At 44.0% G+C, this 13,347-nt stretch overlaps 1 protein-coding gene across 1 annotated transcript; it reads left to right on the forward strand.

Moving 5' to 3' along the window:
* The first annotated feature begins 166 nt into the window (after positions 1-166).
* Positions 167-7,502, forward strand: PSMG2 (proteasome assembly chaperone 2). The gene is made up of 7 exons (XM_084280029.1): positions 167-318; positions 1,967-2,138; positions 2,889-2,947; positions 3,949-4,067; positions 5,340-5,513; positions 6,620-6,740; positions 7,156-7,502. The coding sequence occupies exons 1-7, from the start codon at positions 250-252 to the stop codon at positions 7,246-7,248; spliced, it is 807 nt and encodes a 268-aa protein (XP_084136155.1). The 5' UTR covers positions 167-249; the 3' UTR covers positions 7,249-7,502.
* The last annotated feature ends 5,845 nt before the right edge of the window (positions 7,503-13,347 follow it).

Here is a 13,347-nt window from a genome sequence, read left to right on the forward strand (position 1 = left end):
CGCCGCGGGGCAGCAGCCGCGACGCTTCGCGCCCAGCGGGAACATCAGGGAGCGGGGCCAGGGGCCCGCGCGGCGCGGGCCGGGCCCCGCCCACAACCGCCTCCCCGCTGGGCGCGGGCCGCGGCGCGAGGGCAGCCGCCGCCCCGCCTCCTCGCGGGCGCAGCGCAAGGCGGGCGGTTGGTGCCGTTGATCCTGGTCCCGCTGAGGCGAGAGGGGTCGTGCCTGCCGCGTCCTACCTTCCCGGCCGGTATGTTCGTTCCTTGCGACCGCGGCGGGGGCTCCGCCGGCCCCGATTTTAAAGGCTTCACTCTGCTCATGGTAAGTCGCCTTCTTGCTTCCCTCCGGCCCCTCGCCTTCTGCGGGCTTGGCGGGGAGCTGCCTCAACGGGACACCCCGCAGCGGGTTAGGGGAGCGCGGCGCTGCTCGGGATCCTGGCGCGGAGGGTGCGGGCTGGGGGTTGATTCCCGGCCTCTCCCGCGCCTGGGGTCGTCCCTCGGTACTTGCCCGCGGGAAAACTGAGAGGCCCTGGGCAGGCAGTTCTTGTGTCCGTCTGTATGCCGGGTGTTCTGCCGAATGGAAGGGGGGGGGAGGGGAGTTGCAGGGATCCTTCCCAGAGATGCTGCCAGCAGAGCTTAAGGCAGTCTCTTCCGCTTCTGTCTGTTTCCCCCCATTTCCCCCTCTCCTCCCCCCCGTTTCACTTGTCAAGCTAAACATTCAGTGCCGAGCTACAGGTATATGCTTTCGCTCTAAGACCGAAGTGCCATGTGTTGTCTTAACAAATTCTGCAGTATATGTGAGTTGGCACGGGAACAAAAGGTTATTTTTCATTTAGATGCAATGTAGACATGTTTTAAGTAAAAAAACCCAAACAATCCTCATTTGTGCTATATTTAAACTCCGTTCAGGATTATTTTAGGAAGTGTGTTCATCTTCTTCATACATGGTATGAAATCAATTGAAGATAACCTGTGGGGGTGAGAGCACCAGTGCAGGCTGTGCAGTAGCAAGCCATTGTTTTTCCTATCACTGAGTCCCTTTACTGTATTACTTAAAATTACCCTTTAATCAAGGGCTGCACAGCCTGGGATGACTGTGCAGGCTGCACGGGAAGTCATTGCAGATCAGCTGACTAGCCACAGGAACTAGATCACTGCTGTTTTCTTTGTCTGGGTGTAACAGGCTAATGAAGCCCAGCCAGTTTGTAATGACAGTCTGTAAGGGCTGTGACAGCCTTTCTCGCTGTGATCTTATCGGCATAAAATTCAGCGTTTCTGCAGCTGGCATCAGAAATTCCTAGGCACGGACTGGCTTTTAAATTAGAGGGAAGCAAGCAAAAATTTTACCCTTGCCTTCTAGTATTAGTTTCTGTAGGACATAAATTCTTGTGTTTCTCTTTCGGTGCCATCAGTATCTGCCCCAGCTGGTGACAACCCACGGAAATTCCTATGAAATTAATCCAAGGTGACCCTTTGCATTATTACCTTAAAAAAAAATAATCCAACAACAAAAACCGACCTACTCTTATATATGTGTCAGTCTGAGAACTATAGGTTGTATGTGGCAATCTGAGAACTACAGGTTTAAAGTGTAACATGACCATTACCATTAGGTGTCACTTGAGGGCTGCCACCATTGGTGGTCGTTTGAGTGACTTGTATCTACCCTCTATTAAAAAAAAAAAAAAAGGAAAATAAAAAAGAAAAGACAAAGATAAAGGGAGAAGTTTCCAAGCCTTTAAGTTTGCAGTGTTACAGAATTATTCACAGAAGTGGCCAGGATGTTTCTGTGAGGCAGGGCTCAAGTCTGTATTAGTAATCTGTTAAGTAGTCACATTTGTTAGAGAATAAGCAGCAACTTTTAGAAATCATGTTTGAACAGAACTAAACCAGTTTAAACTTCACCATATGAAGAGCACATTGTATTAACCATAAAACACACTGTAATTCAGTAACTTCTGTTACTTCAGCCAGCAGTGTCGGTGGGAAATGTTGGTCAACTGGCAATAGACCTAGTGATTTCCACACTCAAAATGACTAAAGTTGGTTACTTCTACACCGATTGCCTGGTGCCAATGGTTGGAAATAATCCTTATGCAACAACAAAAGAAAACTCAGTGGAGCTGAGTATAAACGCTGAAGGTGGGTATTGAACTGAAGGTATTTTGCAAGCTGTATGAGGTACAAGAATGTCGCATTTTCTTCTGTTGTTGTTACATTTTGCTTGTGTGAACACTGTAAACTGAGGCCAGTAATAACTTCAGTAATTTACAGATAAGGATGCATGTACACTTCACAGGGGAAGCTGTTGCTATTGTTCTTTTGGATAACCAGTTTGGCAGATGGAACCTCTAAGGAGTGTTGACTCTCAACCGTATTACAAGGCAGCCAGAACTCTCTGCAGGTTTAATCCAAAGCAACATGAAGTGTCCACTTACTTGTGGTAAACTGCTGGAATGCAAGCTGAACTTCTGGTGTCAAAAGATACCTCTCTTCCTCTCTTCTCACCTATGTTTGCCTTTTCTCACCCTTCTCCTTTCAATTCTTAGGTCCTTTCCTGATATTGACCATTGCATTAAATATTTTTTTCTCTCTTAAAAAGAAATCTCAGAATAATTTGCCATAACCTTTGCAAAGCTGTATGAAGAGATTGTCTGAATAATTACAGGAGGCAGATCTTCATGTGTTTTATCTCATTCAGTCCTTTGAATTTATGATAAGTGAACTTAAGTCCAATGTGCAAAAATACATATTTTTGACACTGTGGATATTGTCAAACTTTCCTGTATGAATTGATAGCTGAAAGGTTTATCATCCTGAACTTTGTAAATAGGATGCATATCTCTTTCTTGCTTTCTTCTCACAAAACTTTACTATTATTTATTCTTGTAGTGTATTCATTACCTTCAAAGAAACTTGTAGTTCTGCAGATCAGGTCACCTTTTATAAAGGTATGTATGTTCATTGGTTGTTCTTACTTTGCTATTTGGCTTGATTAATTCTGCTGTCAAATAACGTAAATTTAAGACATTCAAACAGACAAAATAAGCAAAACTAGAACTATGCCACATGATAAAACATTTGGTAAAAAAACCCCAAACCAAACAGAACCCACAACCAAAACAAACCCAAAACAAAGCCCATAAAACACAAAAGGGACAAAGAGAGCAAAGTATTTTTCTACTTTGTGCTGTAACACTTTCTGGCATTGGTAGGATTTCAGCTATAAAACCTGACTTCAATATTCATTGAGGGCTGAGGTTTCATTTTATTTTTCAGAGCCCCAGAACAACACACTTATGTTGCTAGACTTTAGGGTAAATACAGTCCTGAAAATACAAAATGGTCTGGGTTTTTTTCTTCTGTTTTTCTTTATGCTTACTGTCTTTGTTTTCTTCTTCTTTTATTGTAATAGCTTGATGTTCTATGTCGCTCCAGTTTCATTATTTTGTAGTGTTGATATATTAATTTGAACTGCATTCATTATGGAAAAAAATGAAGAATTTAGAATTACTCATCAACTGGATGTTGGCTTTAATTTAAAATAAGCAGTTACCACACCAGAAAAACAAACAAACAAACAAATCACCTTGTGCTCCAGTTTGTAGCAATCTGAAGTGTGGAAAAATACCATGTGATTCAACTATCCCATCTTAATCTAAAGCTTTTTCCATTGGTACTAATGGCACACACAAAAAAAGTAGTACTGCTGTTGCTAACATTGTCTTAATGATAATTTTTAGCATTGGACATGTAGTTTTGTTTAAGTAAACCACCAGAGCAGTCCTCTGCTTTTTTTAAAAGCAAATCTGAAGCTGAAGGCTAAACAAACACCAAGTAAAATTTACATTGCTGCTAAACATTCTGTGCAACTCCTCCTATTGATGGCTTTTACTTTAAGGACTCAATGAATTTTTCCCCTTTTTCTCTCCTTCTCTGTCTTTGCATAAAGAACAAGTACAGGCCGTTCTGTCAGGCGCTGCTTTCCTGGGTGAAAAGCAGCAAATGTGCCAGGCTCATTCTCCTGTCTAGCAGCCATGCCTACCAGCGTGATGATGAGCAACTTCTTGGGTATGTTCGTGTCATTAAAAGAGCTAATTAAGGTTTCCGTTCTTTTTGACACACTGACATCTTTACTGAGCACTTTTAACAGGGTTCTTTTGCTTTGCTCTGTACCTAGGTTATAAAAATAATACATAAAACCAGTACACTGTTAAGAAATTCTGTTGTACAGGGTTAGTCTCTGGACTCTGTGAGTTACTACTGTCAAAAGCACCGAGCAAATAATAAGCTGCAAATAAATTGCACTTGGCTTGCACTGTCATGCAACAGGGCCTCAGTGTTCTTTCTTGTGACTGCAAGCAATGTTGTATTAGCTGCCAACGTGCTCTGTGGATCCACTCTGTGGATTTTTAACAGTTAATTAGAATATTTGTTAGTTTCTTACTGCTTCTTCATTACTCTGCATTTGGAATGTTTTCTTTAATACACTAAGTTGTGCTTTTTGATTGGAAGTTGTAATTTCTTACGTGTTGGGAGGCAGCTGCAAGGTTCAGGCTATATGTATTTTTATTATATATTACCTCTTTAAAAAACCCAAGCATTAATTGCTGATTGAGAACATCATCATTGGTGATTTAACAAAAACAGACAAACAAAAAAGTCAGTGTATTTGTAAAAGACCAATTGTCATCCTCAGGCTGTGCGTGGGGCTTCAAAGGAGGTTTAGGTCCGTGCACGGCCTAGTTACCAGTGAGATGTGCATGCGGTTCCATGATGGCCAGCTAACATGGAATGAAATGAGGGAGACTGATGTGGTCTAGTCATAAGTTGTGGGGGATTTAATAACCCCCTACCCAGCATCACAGAACAACTCTCTTACAGCAAATTCACTGAAGAGTGAGGGTAGTGCATTCAGAAAGTACTTAAGACTCGACTGAAGTCTGTATATATTTATAGTGAGCCTATTAAAAATACTCTGTCATTGTGAAGTTCAAGTTTACCCTAACTGACTTGAAATTAAGCACTTCCTATCTGATGAGAGAAAAAGCAGATTTAATTTGTAAATCTTCTTAGCAGCCATAAGCAGTTCTCCCATTTAGGTGCTTATGTATCTGGTACTTGTGAGTTATTTGAGCCTGTTTTTAAAAGATCACACCTTAGTTCTGTTTGTGGCAGAAAGTTGAGTGGTTTATACTGTTTTGATGCCCCAAATTGCTTTTAAACTTTGATTTGAAAAGGAAGGGAATGTCAGTGCAATTCTTCATTGTGCTTGCAGTTGTCACAAGTAATAACACTGGTAGTGTCTTTTATTGTCAGAATGTATTCTTGATTTGTTTCTAGAACACCACTACGCTACCTGCTTACACCTGATCTTGAGAAAGCAGTTGGAGGCCTCGTGCAGGAGCTAAACTGGAAAGAAATGGAAAAAGTAGCAGCTTATCCTGGAATAAATGATTCAGAAAAAGTTCTACATATTCCTGGAGGTGGCATCACGAAACTGTTGTTTACTGAGTGGTGAGTTGCCTAAAGATTCACACAGAGAGATAGCACTCCTGGTTTTAGTACACAGGTAACAGTGTACTACCACTGTGGTGTAGGAAAAATCCCTTTTCTTAGAAAAGGGTTTTGCAGGAATAGAATTGAGCCCATAGGTATGAGCAGATGTAGAGGACACAGTGTGCTGGAAAATGGGGACTTCTTCATCACAAGTTTAAAATATGATACAGATACTGGGCTAAAGGAAAATAATAAAGCCTTTGTGGTATCTGATTTTATGCAAACCACAACTTGTAAATGGTAGAATTTCTGTGTCTGTGATACTTTAACTAAAACATTCTCCCATGACAAATAGTTTCCTCAGTTGTAAAAAGAAATAAAAATCTTGAGTAGTAAAAACAAGTTAAGATTTCAGGGACAGGAAACAATTAGATGTGGGGTTTCTGTTAAAAGGTCTGTGCATCAGAAGTTGTGCTAAAAGCAGGTCTGAGCTTCAACTTTTGCATAGTAATCCTTGGTAAAGGATTGGGCCAGCTCTGCAGAATGTGAGGTTTTTTGGATAGCAGCAGATGGGAAGCTCCCTTCTTTCTTCCTTTTTTGGCTGTTGTTTTTGACTCCTGTCCAAACTGTTACATCTGACAGCAGGACAATTACTAATATGGTGCTTACCTTTGTGCTGACTTCAGTATGGAAACAAGACACAAATGCAAAAGAAAAGATCTCCCAGGCTTTCAGGGGAAAAAGTAAAGCCAGAAAACCAATCTTCATCTAACTGAAACAATGGGAATATTGTGAGGGAGGTAGTGACATGCAACCTAAAGAAATGACCCACCAGCAGAAAATCTGCAAATTAAGTCTGGAAAAGAGGCCCTGAGTAACTGTTCCCTGACCTAGGATGCCTGCCTCATAAAGCAAAGAACGAATTCAAGATTAAGAGAAAGAGCATGATGTGTGAAAACGGAATCAAGAACATCTCCAGATGAAAACAAAGAAGATACATGTATACATTCTCACTTTTTGTTTGGTTTGGGTTTTTTTAACAAGCCACATGCAAATTGTTGTTGGTCTTGGTACATAATATAATTTAGAGAAGAAACAGAAATGCCTGCTTATTTCTGTTGCAGCTGTTCAAACGGAGTCCAAATGGCAGTTCTTCTGAAATTCTGCTCAGAAGGGGACAACATCCCTGATGCATTTGCTCTTGTTAACTATCTTAATGAATGGCTCAAGCTAATCAAAAGCAAGGTAAGTGTTGTTTGATCTGTAGATCACCCTTTAATATTTTATGTCTGTTATTTAAATTTTTCTTCAATCCAGAAGAGGAAAAGTGTTACTCAGCTGAATTTTGGAAAAGTTACAGATGTGTGGGTTGAGTTCCTTCTAGCCCTTGGTCATCAAGAATATGCCAAATTAAAGATGCATTTTGATAAAAGTCTCTGGGAATTTCCCCACCTGAAAAGCCACACCTGAACTGCTGTCCCTTTGTTTGACAGGTGTGGGGGACAGGCATGGGGGGGTATCAAGTTTGGTCTGTCACTACTCCAAAGCAACTCACAGTGATACTGACATTTGAAATGCACATTATTTTAATAGATGTGCCACAGAGGAAATGACATCATTATTATTTAAGATTTAAAGAATTATTCTGCTTTTGTTGCAGAGCTATGATTACACAGATACATCAGCACAATGGAAAATACCAACTTCTTGGCGCTTACTTTTTGGCAACGGTCTTCCACCTGCTCTCTTCTGAATTGGTTTTGAATTCTTCTCTAAGTCACATGTGCAGCCTCAAACATCCCTTGAGAAGGTGATTACACAGTAATTGCCAAGCAACAGCAGCTAAATTTGGTGTGTAAATAAATCCTTTAATTTAAGAAAAGCTCCTTTCACGTATGTGGGTAGCTAAGGAAATTAAGGTAACGTTCACAAATTGACCAAAGAAATATGTTTTGTACAGCTGTTCATTAAATAACTTTGGTTGAACTTTTTTTCTAATAAAATATTTTTTAAAAAAACTTTTTCTTTGGTTAAGTGTTACTGCTATGGAAGAGCTTACGGTGCACCTTCTTCATGTAGCTGAGAACTTGAGACTGATCTGCAGACATAGATTTCCTTGGGAAGATAAAACCCTCCTCCACGTCAAACGTGTCTCTTGGCTTTTTCCCAGCGCTTTCCTGGTGGTATAAGGAAAGCTCAGAAGGGACTGGTTCTGCTGCCTTTTCCCAGTGCTGTTGTGGGAGCTTCAGCAGGGGAGGCTGCCAGTGATCTAGGAGTTTCTTAGAGCTTTTGGGGAATACTTTTCTTGTGCTTTTTTCTGTTTGTGTTTTAAATAAGGTGATTGTATAAGCTTTAGTTGGATCTGTTTAAGTACTTGGCTCCTTTGGGATCAAATTAACTGCCTGTTCACAAGTGTCGTAACTGTAACACCTGTGAACTCCAGCCATGCTGCAGTAAACTTACTGTCCCTGCCATCTGCAGCCTGGTGGTGTGGGTGCTGCTCAGTGCTGTAAATAAGTTGGGGAGTAAGTGCCTTGTGTTGTAAGGAGTTAATTTGTATAAAAGTTTGGTGTTTGAGTAACTTGCAACATACAAGTAGCAAGGTCGAACAGGGCTTGCTGCAGCTGTTTGATGCCAGAGGCATGCAACTTCGGTCAAAATCCAGAATATAGTGTGCAGATCTAAAATATAAAAGACACTAAAAAATACCCTTAAAGTACTAAAGTCAAGTTCTGTGGCTCTGAAATGAAAAAATTAAAAATCTGAAGGGTAAAACCTTGTTTGGGCAACAAGCAGCACTGCTTGGGTACCCACAGAAAGTTAGTCGGATAGAAAAACTTTGTATTAACTGATTATATTACTCTGTATGCAGCCTGATGTGTGCCAGTGACGTCTGAGAAGCCACAGCTCAGAAGGTATTGAACTGCAAAACTATCAATTAAAATCAAACCAGCTATGATAACAGGCTAAATTGGAGTCAAAATGAGTATAGCTTGGAACAAGGAGAAGTAGTGATAAATAGCTAGGGGAGGAAAAATAAGGATTCCAAAGCAACAGCAAGAGAGTTGTTTGACCACCAGACCACAGCAAAGAAGCATTCAGAATTTTTCTGAAGAGTGAGAGTTGTCCCTCCTTTCCTTCCTTTCCTTCCTTCAGATAAAGGTGCAATTTCTCATGGAAAAATTCTCACAAATAGCCTTTTCTGCTGTCATTCTAACTAACCCAGTACTTGCATTACAAACGCCTCAGGATGGCTTGGTGGGGGTTTTCTTAAACAAAGATCAAGACTTTTTTTAAAAAAAAATTAAATTCTTTCAGCTGTTTGCAAATAAAACAAGGGAATTAAGTATGCAAGCCAAGCAAGATTCTTTACCACTCTGAGTGTTTCTGTATATAGATGTGCCGGTAGCCCCTCACGGTTTGTGTGCTCCGAGGCAGGGCAGGCAGGCGGCCAGAGGCGGCACTAAACCTGCTGCCGAGGGTAACACGAACTGAGAGTGAAACTGCGGTTTCAGAGAAGATGCTGCCCAGCTGCTGGTCCTTCGATAGTCACACAGAAGACCTGCTTGTGCACTGACTCAGGGGATACATCGTACGTGAAGGCACCAGGCGAGATCCTAATTAATAGCAAATTAATGGCAAAATCCCTAAGCAAACAGAAAATATCACTTGAATGTATTTTAACCTAAAACTGCTGTCATGTGGATAACTAGCAGTATCTAAGGTGGCTTTCCCTTTCCCTAAAAATACTCTTTTATGGCTGCTTAACCTTTCCATCTATATTTTGCAATAAATTTGTGAGAAAGGCAGGCAGTGGAAAAGACAGAATTCTGCTTGGCCAGGTTGGCCTTCCCCACTCTTCTGCGTTGGGCTGACTGACCTGTATCTCCACGCCGGGCACGAGCAGTTTGCCACTGCTGGCACCTCTCTCCAGCCGTGACCAGAACGTGTGAGTCGTGAAATCTAACATTGGCAAAGAGTTAACAGGCTTACAGTTCTTAGAGTTTTCTCACTTGGAGCTCTTCTAAAATCCTCCACGCTCTCTAAACGTGTGATGAAGTCCACGCTCAGAATTGCATCAGCCTTCTCACCCCCTGAGTTTGTCCGATGTCTCTGCGTTGCACTGTCCTGCTGTAGTTCTTCCCTCCAGAGCGCACAGATCCTTAGAACCAGGGTGAGTTAAACTCCTGCATCCTCCAGCTGGAGGTTGCACATGCAGAAAGCATTACCTTTCTTTGTTGGAATGGTGGTTCTATCCAGCAAGCTGCCTTGGCTTGCCTTTGTCAGAGAGTCACGGTGGTAAAAAAGGTTCCAAATGAGGAAGGAGCTGTACACAACTGATGGCTGTACTGCAGAAAGGTCTGCTGCAAGCCTTGGGTTATGAGCTACTTGCTGATCGTGAGGATGAAGCTCTGACCGATCCCAACAGGCCACAAACCTTTTTCTGTTTAGCATGTTGTGAAAATAATAAGCCTTTGGCATAGAAATGGGAAGGTTGGCTGGAGTGGTGGTTGTTATTCAGAAAAACCAAATCAGGATCTGAATTGTGGTATCTGCTGTCCATCTGGTGTTGCAACTACAAACACAGAGCACTTACCTTGAACCCTCACAGGAGGCTGGAGTGCTGCTCTCAGGCTTCATCTCTGCCACTATCGGAGGTGCTTTCAAAACGACAGAGTTAGGATGAGTTTTTCTTGGACTAATGAATAGAAACATGTTTTACAGGCGTGAAGAATGGCCTTGGTATATTTTTAACAGCTGTGAGCAAGATCAAAGTTTTTGTAATTAGAAACTTAAGATGGAGCCTAATGTTAAGTACAAGAAAGTGTCAGGAAGCAGTAACGAGCTGTCAAAACCAGGGGCATTCTCTTGGGTTCCTCTTCAAGTACAATGCCAATGCAGCTTGTGTTGCCAATAGAAAAGGGCAGGAAAAGCATTTTGCTTATGGAATACCCTTAGAGTCAGGGGGGAGAGCAGCCTGTACAGCTCCAAACTATTAGAACTGGAAGGTGTTTGAGTAGCCCAGAGCTCAAACAATGTAACTGAGGTGGACAAGAGTGGAGAAAGCACTAGATGGTGCTGGCAGGGCGTGGATGTGAGACGCTGCAGTTTCAACTTTGGAAAGTGAGGATTGGCCAATCTCTGTTTTTAGGAATTTCCATGGCTATCCAGAGCAGTAAGTGAGTCAAAAATGTGGATGACGTCAGGGAACAGGGACAAAAGGCTGCATGTGTAGCACACAGCAAGTGCAGTGAGCCTAAAGCTCGCTGGAGAAACAAGCCGTGTTACTGACTGTGAGGAGGGCAGAGTGCTGCGGGGCAGAAGGGAGAAAGGAGCATGCTTGGGTCTCCCTATTCCCAGTGCATGCGGTGAGGCACAGGCCAGCAGCTGCGGGACAGACTCTCCTTTGCACTGACCCGTCTGCACTGGTCTGTCACACAGAGTCCTGGGGTCACAGATGGCATCCTGCACTGTAGGAGCTCTTCACGTGCCGGAGTCAAGTGCTGGTGTGAGCAGTGGGCGCTGTGCTGGACAGGTGAAGACTCAGGCTTGCGTCCTCCCCCTTCTTCCCCTCTCCCCAGGTCCCTATCAGATGGATATGTATGTTTAGCCAAGGCCGGCCCCATCCTGTACAGTGACCCCATGTATGCTGATGCAGAATTTAGGAGCTAAGCTGAAGTAGACAGCAGCTAGAATGGGTGACTGGAAAGATTTGCTTGGTAATCTCTTTATACTTTTATACGTGTGACCAGCAAGACAGCCCTAGGAGGGGAGGAGAAACGATGACAGGGCAGTTAAGCACTAAGGGACTCCTGTGTAGCTTTTCCAAAGTTCCCACAAGGTGCTCCTAGCAAGGAGACAATCCCTGATGAAAGGGGTAGACAAAAGCCATGAAGGTGGCGGCATCCGCTTCGCGCTATTGCTCTTAATGGAGCCGTAGATGGTAGGCAGAGCAAAGCCTCCTGGAGAAGGAAAAGGGACAGTGTTCAGTACTGCGAGTACTTCCTAAAAGAGACACCCTCACGTCTTTCCCGGTCCGCTGCGCAGCGGGACACGGCGGCAGCTCCTCCCGGGCCGGGCCGGGCCGGCGGTTCCGCGGGCAGCCGCCAGGTGGCACCGCGGCGCGGCCCGCTCCAAGCCCCTCCGGCCTCCTCCGGCCCCTCGCTTCTACAGTCCGTCCTCGGGCCGCACCAGCCCAGCTGCTGTGCGCCCCGGTTTGCCAACCCTCTGTGCGACAGGGGAACACACGCCCTTGAAGACGAGGAGGGGTGGGTACGGGGGGAAACGGCAGCTCATGGCTTGTTAATTTGAAAATGTGTGAGTCTGCCATTCATCCAACCCCATTCCTTTCACAGCTGGAATTAGTCACGTGGGTTTTTTTCAGAAGGCAGCCTTCCCCCTTCCTTCACCTAAAAGCTGTTCTTCCCAGGAGCAGTCAAGAATCGTGGCTCCACACAGAAGTAACAAAACCTGTGCACGTGTCAGAAGTTCCTGGGCCCATGAGCCAAGACTTGGGTGTCTGAAGGCAGCCCTCAGCAGCACCTCACAGCCTGACACAGCCATTTATCCCCTGTGCCTGTCTGTGGGTATCTGATAGTTACCTATGACAGCAGCAGGGAAAAACCACCACACACATGTGGCTCCAGCAGTCATACACCTTATCTTCCTTGCAAATCAGAGAGGACGAAGCCAATGAAAACATTGATCACAGCTGCAGGTAAAAGGCAGGACTGGCCAAAAGCTGCACCCAGAGCTGGTTACTATCACCAGGCTCTGCTCCTGCAGCCAACAACAGGGTTTATAGTGTAGTGGCTTTGGCCAGACCAGACCTCAGATGGTCAGACTTGATGATCTTGAAGGTCTTTTCCAACTAAAACCATTCTATGATTCTCATTCTAAACACTCCCAGTCTCACAGCTGCACCAACTCAAAAATGAAAGCGGAATCAAGCTGGGACGCTGTTTTCCCCTCCAACGCAGGATTAGGCACAATACTCATCGTCTACAGAAATTACAGGATTTAGACTACTTCAGGATGGCACGAAGCACACATCTGGCTTGCAGGACAGCAGCAGTGCTCCTGATTCAGGGTCACCTTCATTAAACATTAAACACAACTCTGACTTACAAGACTGAGCCTCAAAACCAAGCTCTTTCAAGATTGCCAGTTGCTGCTAAATCACAGCCACGTCACCCTTAATTATCCAAGACTTCCCCCCTTCCACCTTTCACTGTCAGCAGCTTTGTAGAAAAACTTGTTACAAAACCACACAAAGTACAAATTCAATGTAAACACCCCTCCCCCCTAGTTCAGACAGCCATGGTAACTATTTGTTGTGAACTGAGGTTTATCCGAAACACTCAGAGGACGTCAGAACGCGCAGGCTGCAGGTCAGCCCTCTGACCGAAGGCCAGGGCTGGACACCCTGCGGGGGCCGGCAGGGGCAGGAGCACTCCTCTGAGCAGCTGCTGACAGGAGCTCTGCAGTCAAACATGTGACAGCTGCTGTGCTGACACAGCCCAAACCCTTCACTCTGTGCGCTTCACACCTGGCCCTTGGCATGAGGTCCGACTTCCCCACTCCCCCCGTATTTTGTGTGTATTGTATAGCAAACATAAGCAGTATTACCAAACCAAAACAGTATTCTTAGTGGTGTAAGACAAAACAAACAGGCACGAGTTCATTGGCTCAGGCTACAATACTTGGCATTAATGAAAGTATTTGCATAAAACACATTTTTTTTGTTATTCTCCAGTAAAACAGGACACCAGGAACCTTGAAGACAAAACATTTCATCCTCCACAAAGCAGGTTCTTAACAGCTCCTAACACAACGCGCACACAACAGCATG

The sequence above is a fragment of the Gallinula chloropus genome (genome assembly GCF_964237585.1).
Source record: "Gallinula chloropus genome assembly, chromosome: 2".
NCBI classification, from domain to species: domain Eukaryota; kingdom Metazoa; phylum Chordata; class Aves; order Gruiformes; family Rallidae; genus Gallinula; species Gallinula chloropus.

What these genes read in the sequence shown, in the direction of transcription:
- PSMG2 (XM_084280029.1), top strand. Translation starts at nt 250, where the DNA reads ATGTTCGTTCCTTGCGACCGCGGCGGGGGCTCCGCCGGCCCCGATTTT. An exon ending in AAGGCTTCACTCTGCTCATG is followed by an intron (nt 319 to 1,966) that starts GTAAGTCGCCTT and finishes CTGTTACTTCAG; the next exon opens with CCAGCAGTGTCGGTGGGAAA. An exon ending in TCAAGCTAATCAAAAGCAAG is followed by an intron (nt 6,741 to 7,155) that starts GTAAGTGTTGTT and finishes CTTTTGTTGCAG; the next exon opens with AGCTATGATTACACAGATAC.